This window comes from Oryx dammah, unplaced genomic scaffold, assembly GCF_014754425.2.
Source record: "Oryx dammah isolate SB20612 unplaced genomic scaffold, SCBI_Odam_1.1 HiC_scaffold_12, whole genome shotgun sequence".
Lineage (NCBI taxonomy): Eukaryota > Metazoa > Chordata > Mammalia > Artiodactyla > Bovidae > Oryx > Oryx dammah.
In genome coordinates this window covers 5,043,411-5,055,527 of record NW_024070196.1, presented here as the reverse complement: position 1 = coordinate 5,055,527, position 12,117 = coordinate 5,043,411, and the positions used below count along the sequence as shown (strand labels likewise).

The 12,117-nt window shown below is 48.2% G+C and overlaps 1 protein-coding gene across 1 annotated transcript in view; it reads right to left on the bottom strand.

The window, feature by feature from the left end:
* Positions 1–2,399, bottom strand: part of TMEM154 (transmembrane protein 154) — a 52,139-nt gene extending 49,740 nt beyond the window's left edge. The window contains exon 1 of the mRNA XM_040251444.1: positions 2,205–2,399. Within this exon, the coding sequence (XP_040107378.1) occupies positions 2,205–2,292 (88 nt within the window). The 5' untranslated portion in view covers positions 2,293–2,399. The remainder of the gene's footprint in view (positions 1–2,204) is intronic.
* Positions 2,400–12,117: the final 9,718 nt, after the last annotated feature.

Genomic DNA, 12,117 nt, shown 5'->3' with positions numbered 1-12,117 from the left:
CAAAAGGAAATTTTCTTTTCCCTGGAGGTGCTCACAGCCTGGAGGAAGGCCTGGGTATGATTCTAAGTGGTTAGCAGCAGCAGCAGCAACAGCAGGTCTATGGGGGCACAATAGGAAAGGTGCCACAGAAGGGGCAGTGAGACAGACACCAATAAGGAGGTAACATTCAGTCTGAGCCTTTTAAGGTTACATAGGCATCCACTTGTAGGAAAAAAAAAAAAAAAGGAACCTGTCATCACTTGTAGCCAAAGCCACAGAGGCCTGGAACACACGCTCCATTTCGTGTGACTGAGGGGCTGCGGCGAGGGAGCAGGAGAGACTCAAGGAGATGCTGTGGAAAGGAGATTGCAGGGAGAGGCCAGGGGCCACGAATGAGGAGCCACCTCTGTGAAGGGAAGGGTCACTGATCACACACAGACCCCAGAGGACAGCTCCTGAATGGCAGACACTTTGATTCCATCATTTTCAGCTGCTCAAGAAAACTACTCAGCTAAGGTTAAATATCACTCTCAGGAGCCTGTTTGAGGCAAGTGTGGTAGCAGTGAGAGTTAAAAGCAGGGAAGAAGGCTAGGTGGGCCCTGCTCCCATGGGTGCTGAGGGATGCCTGTCAGGGAAAGGAATGTGGTCCAGAGGTTTTAGCAGGGGGCATGGTGGATTCCCTGGCTGCAGAGGAAAGACCCTGGAGTCCAAGTCAGGAAAGCTGACTGGCAGTGGGTCTTACCTTTTTCCTCTCAGTTTCTTCGTCTGTACCCCCAGCACAGCTGCACCTCCAGCACAGCTAAACACTCAGTACAGTCTGAGCATCACCTTTAAGCTCTCTTCCTGCTCCAAATGGGGAAGGGAGTGAGTGGCTCAGACAGTAAAGAATCCGCGGGCGATGCGAGAGACCTGGGTTTGATCCCTGGGTTGGGAAGATCCCCCAGAGGAGAGAGCATGGCGACCCGCTACAGTATTCTTGCCTGGAGAATCCTCATGGACAGAGGAGCCTGGTGGGTCAAGTCCATGGGGTCACAAAGAGTCGGACACGACTGTGCGACTAAGCGCACAGCACACCTGCTCCAAAACTTTATGCGTTAAAAACTCAGTGTCGCCCAAACTCATTTTGAACATGAACCTCAATTTCAACCAAATCTCTCTCCAGTTGGAATGGTTGGCCTTTCCAGTCTCCTCCTGGAACCCTAGAGACCATGCTGAGAACACCCAGGGAAAGGGAGATTGGCAGGGTGGAGTGGCTGTTTGCTGACTTCTAATCTCCAGGAGGTTACTTGTCTGTTAGGTAGTGTCTGATGCCCCTCCCCACATCCTATTTAAAGAACCTCAGCTTGAGAACCTTCCTTGTGGGTCCAATACTGTTCCCCGCCAGCAGCAGGAGGTGTCCACCAACAGGAACCACCTGCAACTAGTTTGTTTACCCAAGAGCAAATCCACCCAAGAGTAAGAAGCAACCGAGAGTGACTGTGCTGGTTGTAGCAACTGTCAATTGCTGCTCTTAGCTCAACACTAGGAGATTTAATACTTTGTCTTTTCTGATACCTTTGATTCACTACAATCACATAACTTTTTAAAAACAAAGCTTCATTAGTCACATCAACACAAAGAAAATCTCTCCCAAGGTAACAAGATCAAAGGAAAGCTGATGAAAGACCTTACAAGTTGGAATGGATGCCCGGGGATTCCTCAGACAATTTCCTGCTTGCTTTTTCTTTTATTTATTTTTTTTAAACTTATGGTGTTTCTTTAGTCTACTTTCCAGTCCTAAATTTCCATAGCCCAGTTTTTCCAGGACTTTTTGGAACCAGCAGACTTCTCGGCCCACATTACTAAAAGTTAATTCATGACTTCTCTGTTTCAGCTGATTGAAACGGTCTTTTCCAGGAACTGCCAAAGAGTTGATCATTTCTTAATATGCCCATTAAAGCCGGTAAATGACTGGGACCGGTAAATTACATCTTGGAAAACAAAGACTGCGGGGAGCTTAAATTCCAGGAGCGAACTGCAGCTGGATCAGCCGGCAGCGAACGAAGCCAAGTCCCTCCTCCCTCCTCCTCCCAACAAAAAGACAGCTAGACTTTCCTCCACTTTTTTCACAGTAAGGCTTAGGTTTTTCTAAGTGTTACGCTCCCCGGCAGAGATCTGTAGCCTCAGGTACCAGACAAGCCTTCCTCATCCTCCTCGCCGGGAGTGGAAAGCCGAGGGGTGCTTACCCTGCGCCGGGCGGGTGGGAAGAGACGCGAGGACCGCGGCGAGGAAAAGGGCGGCGCGCGGAGCCTCGGGGGGCGCGCGCCCCGGCATCGCGATGCTGCTGCGCGCAGTTTCAGTCCCGCTGAAACGTGAACATTTCCTGTTTCCTGCTTGTTTGGGTCGGTGCTAACTTGAAGGAGAGGTGTTTGCCTGTTTTTTAGGAAGTGATGTAATTCTGTAGGAGCCTGTCAGACCAGCAAGAGTTGCAAAAGAGAAGTTGCTCTTCAAGCACTGATTCAGTTAACACACCTCGCAAGGCCTTTCCCCACCCCGGCCCGCATGGGCCCCCACCTTGTGACATCGCCCCAGTAGGAGCAGTGTCCTGCGCTCAGATGTCACTCCGGATCTGGGGCTGGGGGGCGTGGACCACACGCCTTCTGAGTTTGTGATTTTACTCCATCCCCAGGTCAGCGTCCCGTTCTGCCTAGAGTCTAGAGCAGCGCACTCCAGTAGAACTTTCTGAGATGATGGGAATGTTCTGAATCTATGTGGTCCAATACAGTAGCCATTAGCTACATAGGTTGCTAAGCACTCGAAATAGGGCTGGTGAGCATTGAATAGTCAGTTTTTGTTTTCATTAATGTAAATTTAAGTAACTCTTTGTGGCTAGTGGCTACCACATTGGACCCCATTCAGCAGGGACACCTGTGCCATCAGGAACTGTGCCCAGCCAGGAACAGACCAATCCTTCTCTTTGGTCATGCACACCCTTCTCCCTGGGTCCTGGGTCCTGCGTGCCCCACCCCCACAGCTCATTAGAAGGAAAAGGTACAGTATACCCATGCTCTACCCGTGCCGGAAGGGCGTGCTCTGCTTCTCCAGAGAGAAATCATCTTTTCATGTTTGGTTTTTTGTTTATAAAGACTATTTCTTAGAGCAGTTTTAAGTCCACAGCAAAGTTAAGAGGAAAGGGCAGAGATTATCCCTACACCCCAAGTCCCCACACCTGCAGCACCTCCTCCACTATCAATACCCCTGCAGAGTGGTAGTTTGTTTCAATTGATAAATTTACATTGACATGTCATAACCACAGCAAGCCCCATTGTTTACTTTAGGGCTCACTCTTGGTGCCATATATTCTATTGGTTTGGACAAATATATAATAATGACATGTATTATCATTATAGTATCATATTGGGTAGTTTCTCTGTCCTAAAAATCCTCTGTGCTCCATTCGTTCATCCCTCCCACCCCTGATAACTACTGATCTTTTTATTGTTGGCATAGTTTTACCTTTTCCAAAATGACAGATAGTTGGACTCACAAAGTATTTAGCCTTTGCAGACTGGCTTCTTTCATTTAGTAATACACATTTAAGCTTCCTCCATGTCTCTTCATGACTTGATAACTCACTTCCTTTTAGTGCTGAATAATATCCCATTGGGTGCATGTACTGCACTTTATTTATCCTTTCATCTACTAGAAGGACCTGGAGGAGGGCATGGCAGCCCACTCCAGTATTCTCGCCTGGAGAACCCCATGGACAGAGGAGGCTGGCAGGCTACAGTCCACAGGGTCTCACAGTCAGGCATGACTGAAGTGACTTAGCACGCACACACACACTATTGAAGGACATCGAGGTTGCTTCCAAGTTTTGGCAGTTAGGCATAAGGCTGCTAGAAACTTCCATGTGCAGCTCTTTGCATGGACAGCCATTGTCAACTCCTTTGGGAAAATACCAAGCAGCTTGATTGCTGGATTGATAGTCAACAATCTTTTAAAGGGCCCATTTCCAAAGTAGAATATGCTGTCAGGAGGGGAAAAGTCTGGATTTTATGTTTCTTTATACTTGAATGACAATTTTCTCAGGCGTTGTTAACAACGAACAGTTAGCAGAGTGTGTAGTTTCCTTGGTTCTGTCTTGCCACAGCAAAGGTGGGAAATGGTGGACTAGTGTTACAGCTGAGTTTTATTTGGCAAGCAAAGAATAGTAGTACACCTTGAGGCGTGAGGGTCAGCCGACCCCAAGGGAGAGGCCTCAATCCATTTTGGCTCCCTCTTTTTATATGCTTTGTCTCCCACTCCCTGAGCCTGCCCCATGCAAAGTAGGGCTAGCCAGGAGGGGGCGTGGGTTTTCATCTGGGGGTCTCACTCTTCAGGTGTGAGGTGGGTTTTTCCTTTGTTCCCTTTTCACGTGCTTTTCCCTTCCTTTGTCTTTTAGCCACTGCCGCTTTGGACTCCTTTCTCCTATTCTAACTACCTAACAAAACAAAGTAGAGTGAGTTGGACTAGAAGGGGGTGTGGGAAGCCTGCCCGAACGAAAAAATGCAGGGAGGACACAACAGTTTACACCAGTGTTGAGAGCCGGTAGAGTAGGCTAGGAGTTCTGTGTTCCATTGAACTCCTTTCTTCGGTTTAGGTATAGGGTCTAAGCACTGCAGAACGGAATTCCACATAAATATTGGGTATTTTATTCCACAAATACATAAGACTGTTTTTGAGAAATAAAGTTCATAGAACAGAAAAAGAATGGAATTTCATCATCATGTTTGCAGTGGTACGAGAGACAGGCAGACAGAGCGAGGCTTCAGACACCCATCTCATCTCTAAACCTTTGCCTGCAGCTTACCGTGAGTCTCCAGCTTCCGGTCCGTACCACCTGCAGTGGCCCGTGAGTCGCCAGCTTCCGGTCCAAACCACCTGCAGTGGCCTGGCCGGTGTGAGCGCACAAGGTGACTGTCATCCTCAGCCCCGGACGTGGCCATTTTTTGCTTAGTGCATTGCTGCTCTTCCCTGTCCACGGTAACTGTTTATCTCAGTTCTTATCCACAGAAACAGGGTGATGATTCATGTAATAATCAGTGTGTTAATGGATTGACAGTATGTATTTCAATATTTTTAACCGGCAGTTAAGTCAAATCCTGATAAAATATGCTTTTGTGCTTTAGGTAACAATTTAGAACAAACAGCAGAAGAAAAGAGTTCAAAACTGGATGATTGACTTGGAAACAACAGGCTGCTGCTGCTAAGTTGCTTCAGTCATGTCTGACTCTGTGCGACCCCACAGATGGCAGCCAACCAGGCCCTCTGTCCATGAGATTTTCCAGGCAAGAGTACTGGAGTGGGGTGCCATTGCCTTCTCCGGAAACAACAAGCAAGGACCTATTAATCAAAATCTTGATTGCTGGCTCTGAGCTCCTCTAGCACCGAGTCTGAGGGCAATCATTCCTGTGCGAGGAGGCGTTTCTCCTGCTGCACCGCGTGTGTGCCAGAGAAAAGGCCCAGGGCCTGAACGTTCTCTTCATTTTGCCATTTACACTCTATTAAAACCATCTTGGATCTCAGGCTTGAGGCATGTGGTTGGCAAGGTGTAAGCCTTGGTTTCTGTGATTTTAAGATACGTCTGGCAGGAAGGTCTGCAGAGGCAGGTGTCTGTCTGCAGCTAGAGCACAGACTCTAGCTGTTCTGCAGCACGTACACCGCCTTTGAGTGTCTCACAGTCTCTCCGAGGGTCCCCAGTGTTGCTTCTGAGCAGACAGCACTGCATCACTCAGAACGATGTGCAAAATAAGCTACAGAGAAGCCCTGCACCACTCTGTAATTTTCTTTTGACCCCTGTGCTCTGTAAGACCCTCAGAGTGATTAAGCTGATCTTAACGGGGAGAAAATTACCATCATTGATCAGAAAATTGCAGCACCTCAGCGATCTCTTCACTGCAGTTAAATCCCAGGGTGACTGTGTGCGAGGTAAAGGGCTATTTACTTCTGTTTGTTCTAATTTTACCAACTATTCATTTTGGCAGTGGCCACCTGGCCCCAGATTAAATCCTGACACGCTCCTGGCAGGAAGTCAGGGTCCCAGTCGCAGGTAGGTGTGAGGCAGCGGGGAGCCTCAGAGCAAGGCCTGCAGACAGGGGTGGGGTCAGCATGCCTGCTGTCAGCCTTCAGGGAAGGGGAGGGAGGAGAGAGAAGAGGTAGTGTGCCTGGAAGATGCCCTGTGCCTCCTTATGATCAGGAGGGCGGGAAGAGAAGCCCATTACTGGTTGGAGCCACTCTTTATGACTTTGCACAACAGTCTGGCTTTCACAATCAACTCTCTGTACTACGGAGGTGACTCTCATCCAGTTTCTCCTCCCCTCCCTCTTGCCTCACCCCTCCAGCCAGAAAAGGATCATCCCCTTTCAAGAACATTCCAGAAGGGATCATCTTGCAGGGACTGCAGGGCTCCCCACCCCTACTTTCCCCTCCATCCCCCAGCTTCACCGTCTCCAACACAGAGACACACCCCATACACGTGCTTAACACACTCATGCACTGTGGAAAATACAGGAAGGCCAACCAGAGAACAAGCACAGGCCATTTACGGAGAGCTTGCGACAGCCAGGGAGTCAGCCACCATCTGCAGTAGGCAGTGACTCAAAGTCTAGTAGAGGAGTGGGGAAAGTTCTACAGTGGAAAAAGTAAAGGCTCCAGTACCCTGATGGGAGCCACTGGCGTGGGGTACCAGAAGCCAGTTCTACTGATGGGTTCCAGCGATTGCTCAGAGATGCATATCTGGCTTCTCCTAAATCAGAAGCAGAGGAAAAATTAGAGCCAGTGTTATAGGGATTAGTGCTCAGCTTCTTGGACTGCTACTACAGGTAGGGTCTGAGTTATGTTTTCATGTAAAATACATATATATATATAGGTATATACCCTAGCCATGGTCTGTGTACTCTCAACACCCACCCACAGACACACTCACATACTCATAAATGTACATGCATGCTCACACACACACACACTCACTGACATGCTTGCAGACACTTTCTGGGGCACCCCTCTTTCTCTCAGTGCTAGCTGGTGGTAGTTAAGGGTGTGCACTCTGCTTTAAAAGGAGGCAGGCCCTCACACAATGTAACAGTCACATCAGGGCGGCCTGTAGATCACTCTGAAGCCCACTGAGCGGGTGGTGCAGGTTAAGGTCGGAGGTTCTAAAGAAGCACCCAGAGAGATGAATGGGCAGGGACTAGGGCTGGAGCTGGGGTGGAACCCCAGGTCGTGCCGGGAATCCCAGCCAGGAGAGCAGATGACAGCAGTTCTTCTGTGTCTTAGTCAGCACCAGCTGCCATGCAAAATACCACCAACAGACACCTATTTTCTGAGCGTTCAGAGGCTGGAATGCTGAGATCGCGGTGCCTGCCTGTGGGGTCCTGGTGAAGACCCTCTTCCTGGTTTCTAGATGGCCACCTTCTTGCTGTGTTCTCACATGGCACTGAGACAAGCAAGCCCTCTGGCATCTCTTCTTACAGGACCCTGATCTTGTTAGGAAGGCTCCACCCTCATGGCCCTATCTAACCCTAATCGCCTTTCCTCCCCGAGACAAAAATACAGATATTGGAGGTTAGGGCTTCAAATCTGAATTTGAGGGGGACACGAGTATTCGGTCTGTAGCACAGTACCATTGAAGCTGGGAGTTCTGCCAGCCAGGTCCCTACTGACCTGTTTTCAGAACCCTTGGTGGCTCTGCCCCTGCATCTTGGCTGCTGGCCCTGGTCACTCACCCTTCAGCTGGTTGCTCAGAGGAGCTGTTGCGGGGTGGGGGAATTCTAGCAGCTTCCACCCTCGGCCTCAGCCTGGACCTCCTCCACGACAGAGTCTCCAGGGCCTAAGCAGATGTCTGGTCACCAGAAGTGAAACTGAGAAGGACTGCAGTTAGGAGCTACAGTAACCTGTGGTCTCTAGTCCAGAAGGCCCTGTGGGGAGCACCAGAGGAAGAAGAGGCTGCTGGCCCAGAGAGGCAGGAGTCCTCCCCCCAGTGGCCCACAGCCCACCGAGAGCAGGGAGCTTCCCTGCCTTGCTCTGTAGTCTATCCCCTGCATTTAGGACGGTACTTCCCAGTTTTGTTTTTGAATGAACAAATGAATGAAAGGGTCGGTGAATAAAAAATTCCTTTTACAGCAGTATTTTTTTAGGTGGACTGGGGGTAAAGGGTACATACCCCAGAATCATTTGGGGAATTTGTTAAAATATGTAGCCTTGGGCCCCATCCCAGCATGACTGAATCTGAGCTGAGGTCCAGAACTCTGCAATTTTAATGATGTTTGGGGGCATTTTCATTCATGATAAAACTAGAGAATCACTATTATAGAGTTTCATTTTTGTTCCTAGAAAGTTATGTCCCCTTTCTCACACAGTAAGAAATAAATAGCATGAGTTATTTTCTGGTTTCACTTTATTGGCCCAAAAGCCTGGAACTAGAAGTAAAGCTTGGGAGTGGAACTTCCATTAGCCCAGGTTTCCTCACCACTTCCAGGAACATTCCTTTTCCTGGCTAACCCTGACTCATCCTCCAGGACTTAGTCTATGAAGCATCTCCACCAGACAGCCTTCTCAGAAGCCTCCCCCTGCCCCCACACTGGTCAAAGAGCCTCCCCCTATCCCACAATACCCATCAGAACCTACTAAGAAGATCTCGTTGGTTGGTCTCCCCACTGACCACCCTGATCTCACTCATCTGCAGCCTCGCATGCCCGTTAAAGGAAATCAAACTTCCTCCCACTGTTGTTTCAGCTTTGATCAGATCATATACTGATAGCTTTTTTTCTAAGTCCCTTCAAGTATTTTTGAAGGACATAGATTATTAACAAATTCAGAGTATCTGTATTAGACTGCACTTTAGAATGATAAACACAGATGAGTGACTTTAATGTTTGTTCTTTTATTTGTTTTCCTGTTTAATTTGACTTTCCAGATTTGCAGTTGATGATGTGCTGGCCAACTAAGCCCTCAACACCCAAGAAACTATCAAATGCAAAAGCACAAAGGCAAGTTATAATAGAGTAAAGAAAGATACCAGGAGGAACAACTCCAGTTCCAAGGTATGTGGGCCATGCCAAAAATAAGCAAAAATTGAGGGTATTTGAATCCAGTGGCAGAGAATAGGGGAGGCTGGGAGGCAATTATTTTTAAATTGAAATAGTACATTTTAAAATTATAGTAAAAACATTATATATTTATTGTGGAACAATTTTAAGTGCATAAAAGCAAAACAAAATTGTTCCATGTTTAAACCCTTCCAGATCTTTTTCCAGATATTAGCTGGCAGTTCACCCCTCCTGGCACTTGTAGTACTAGCCATTCATGCCACTATCCTGCCAACAGACTATAGGTACAAACTCAGGTATGGAAAGAGGGTAATTTGCTCTATTTTTCTATTACAGCATCAATTTTGACTTTCCATTCTGGTCGTGGTAAACTGAATACAGTCACAAATACAACCTCTCAGCAGTTCAGTGATTTCTCAGTTATTCAGGATTAACTTCAGTTGCTTTCCTTGTGGCTCAGATGATAAAGAATCTGCCTACAATGCAGGAGACCCAGATTCTATCCCTGTGGTCAGGAAGAACCCCTGGAGAAGAGAATGGCTACCCACTCCATTATTCTTGCTTGGAGAATTCCTTGGACAGAGGACCCTGGAAGGCTACAATTCATTCGGTTGCAAAGAGTCAGACATGACCAAGTGACTAAAGCTTTCACTTTTCAGTTGTTTCAGGGTCCCTCCCTCCATCCTGCAGTTTTCTCTGATATTGCCTTGGGAATGCCAGAGTTGGTAGGGAGGACTGTCTCCTTCCTTGGGCCTTTAGAAGATCAAAATTGAAGAATTAACTCTTTATCTTTGCATTTTAACTGAGTCCTCCTTTTCCTAGCACAGATAGTAGCCTCATTTGCTAGTCATGGGGTCTTTAGACAGGAGTATAAATGGAGTGCCGAGCTCCCCAATCCGCCTACTCTTGGAATTCATCTAGTACCCTGCCACAATGTGCACGAAATGGGGAAGGATGGGCGTGGTGAGACGCCAGGGGCACACCAAACTGAGAGGCTTCATTCTGTCAGGAACTCGATTCTCTGGCCTCGTTGGCTTTATCTGTGCAACAGTGGGGCTGACAAGACAGTGGCTATCGCCCCGGCACTCATACCCTATGTGTCTGTGAGATCCTTTTGGGGGTGGGTGCATTTAAAAGTTCTTAGTGGAGAAAAAGGCCTTTCTAAAGGCCTAAGGACAGGCCCTGCAACAAACCACCCAGCCCATCCTCAAGCCTGTCATTCATCACCGAGCTCCGAGTTGCAGCAGGTGTTGATAGCAGCATCACAGCCCTGGGCCAGATGAGAGGAGAGGGCAGAGGACCTCCGGAGCTGCCAGACAGCCGAGCAGGAGCAGCTATGAGCAAGCGGGTTGGAGCAGAGTGACAGCTGTGGGCCTGGGGCAGGAGGAAGGAAATAAACAGGCAAGAATACCGCAAAGAAAGATGGCACGTTTCCTTCACCGACTAAAGCAGCAGGCCCAAAACTTATCTGAAGCCAGGGACCGGAGTCATCAGGTCTCTACAGTGAAGGCCATTTCAGCTCCAGCCACACAGGGGCGGTGACACTGGGGTCTCAGCACCACAGGCTAGCGCCAAGTCCACTCCATGGAAAGAGGCCGCTCCTTCTAGGTCTCTCTGTGAGGTTTTTCTCTTTGAGGAAAATGGCAACTCCTTATAGCTGATTAGATAACTGTTCCCAGTTCTTGACGCTGTCTCTGAATGACATGAATTTCCTCCTCGCCCTGTGACTTCAGTCTCTCCCACTCACGTAGGCACTGTTTATCTCCCTGCCTTACTGATCTTGAGCCAGGGCATGTATGACTTGATCTGACCAAAAACAACATGAGTGGAAGCGACAGTGTGGACTGAATTATCCGAGCGCCATCATACAGTACGGCTCGCCGTCTCGTGTTTGTTCCTGGAATCTTGCATTTCTGTGATCTGACATCATAAGCCCCGTGATGTGAAGCAGATCTCAACAAGACCGGCAACCTGGGATCCTGCCCGGCCCAGCCTGGATCAGCCAAATCTCAGCTGACAGAAGCACGAACGTGGACATAATGTTTAAGATTGTAAGCTGCAGAGAGATTTAGGGCTGTCTTTCACACAGCATCAGCGCAGCAATAGCTGACTAACAATACAGCTCTTAAGATCCTTCGTTCACAAGTGGCAGACCTGAGCAGAAAAAGTCAGAGAAGAAAATCAGAGCTGCTGCTGGCAAAACCGTGAAAGCACGGAGAAATGTGACTGCCACATGATCCTGTAGACAGTAAGGATAAGGCTGTCCACACTCAACTCGCCACTCTCCTCTTCCTACCCCCACCTGCGGGACCCGTGTTCGATCCACAGCCGGCAAATGTCCATGGCTGAGCTGTGCTGTGCTGTCGCCCGTGGCCTTTCTGGATTTCTCGGTCCCTGGACAGCTAGTTGTGCTAGAAACACTGTTCACGGCAGTGTTCATTGGAAAACAAGTATATTGGTAGCATCTGCAGCATATTGGCCGCCCTCATGACCTTTGCCACATTACATTTGCATTTTATAATGTAGACAATCTCTTTCTTCCCTGAAAGAGAGCAGTTTCCATGTCTCAGTCAACTTGATGACTTCCTCCTCCTCAAAACTCTGCCCCCCAAGACAGCCCAAAACCGATGATACGGGCTGAATGAACAAAGGAATCAGAGAAAGAATCTAAAAATGGCCCTTATTAAATGGTATTTTAAAAAATCTTTCCTTTGCACAGTGACACCTGTATTTGTAAATGGGCACAAGTTACTGAACCAGAAACAAAATAATTCTTACTGTCTCCCAGCCAAGAATTTAATCCGTAAGCCTTTTCAAAGCAGCACAGTCCCTGGAGTGAGCTCCAATCACACCATGCCTAATTCTCCTCCTCTGGTATACCTACTTTTTGCTATTGCATAAACCTGTCCATACTCTCTCATCAGGGTCCTTTGAAAAATGTGTTGCTTGTTTGGAAAAAAAAAAAAGAAACAGAACAGAATGGAGGTCTTAACATGTGGGTTAGGGTGTGAATACCTGCAGGGGTTCTCCTGGCCATGTTGGGCCACCAGTGTTTCCAGATCTCGGTGGC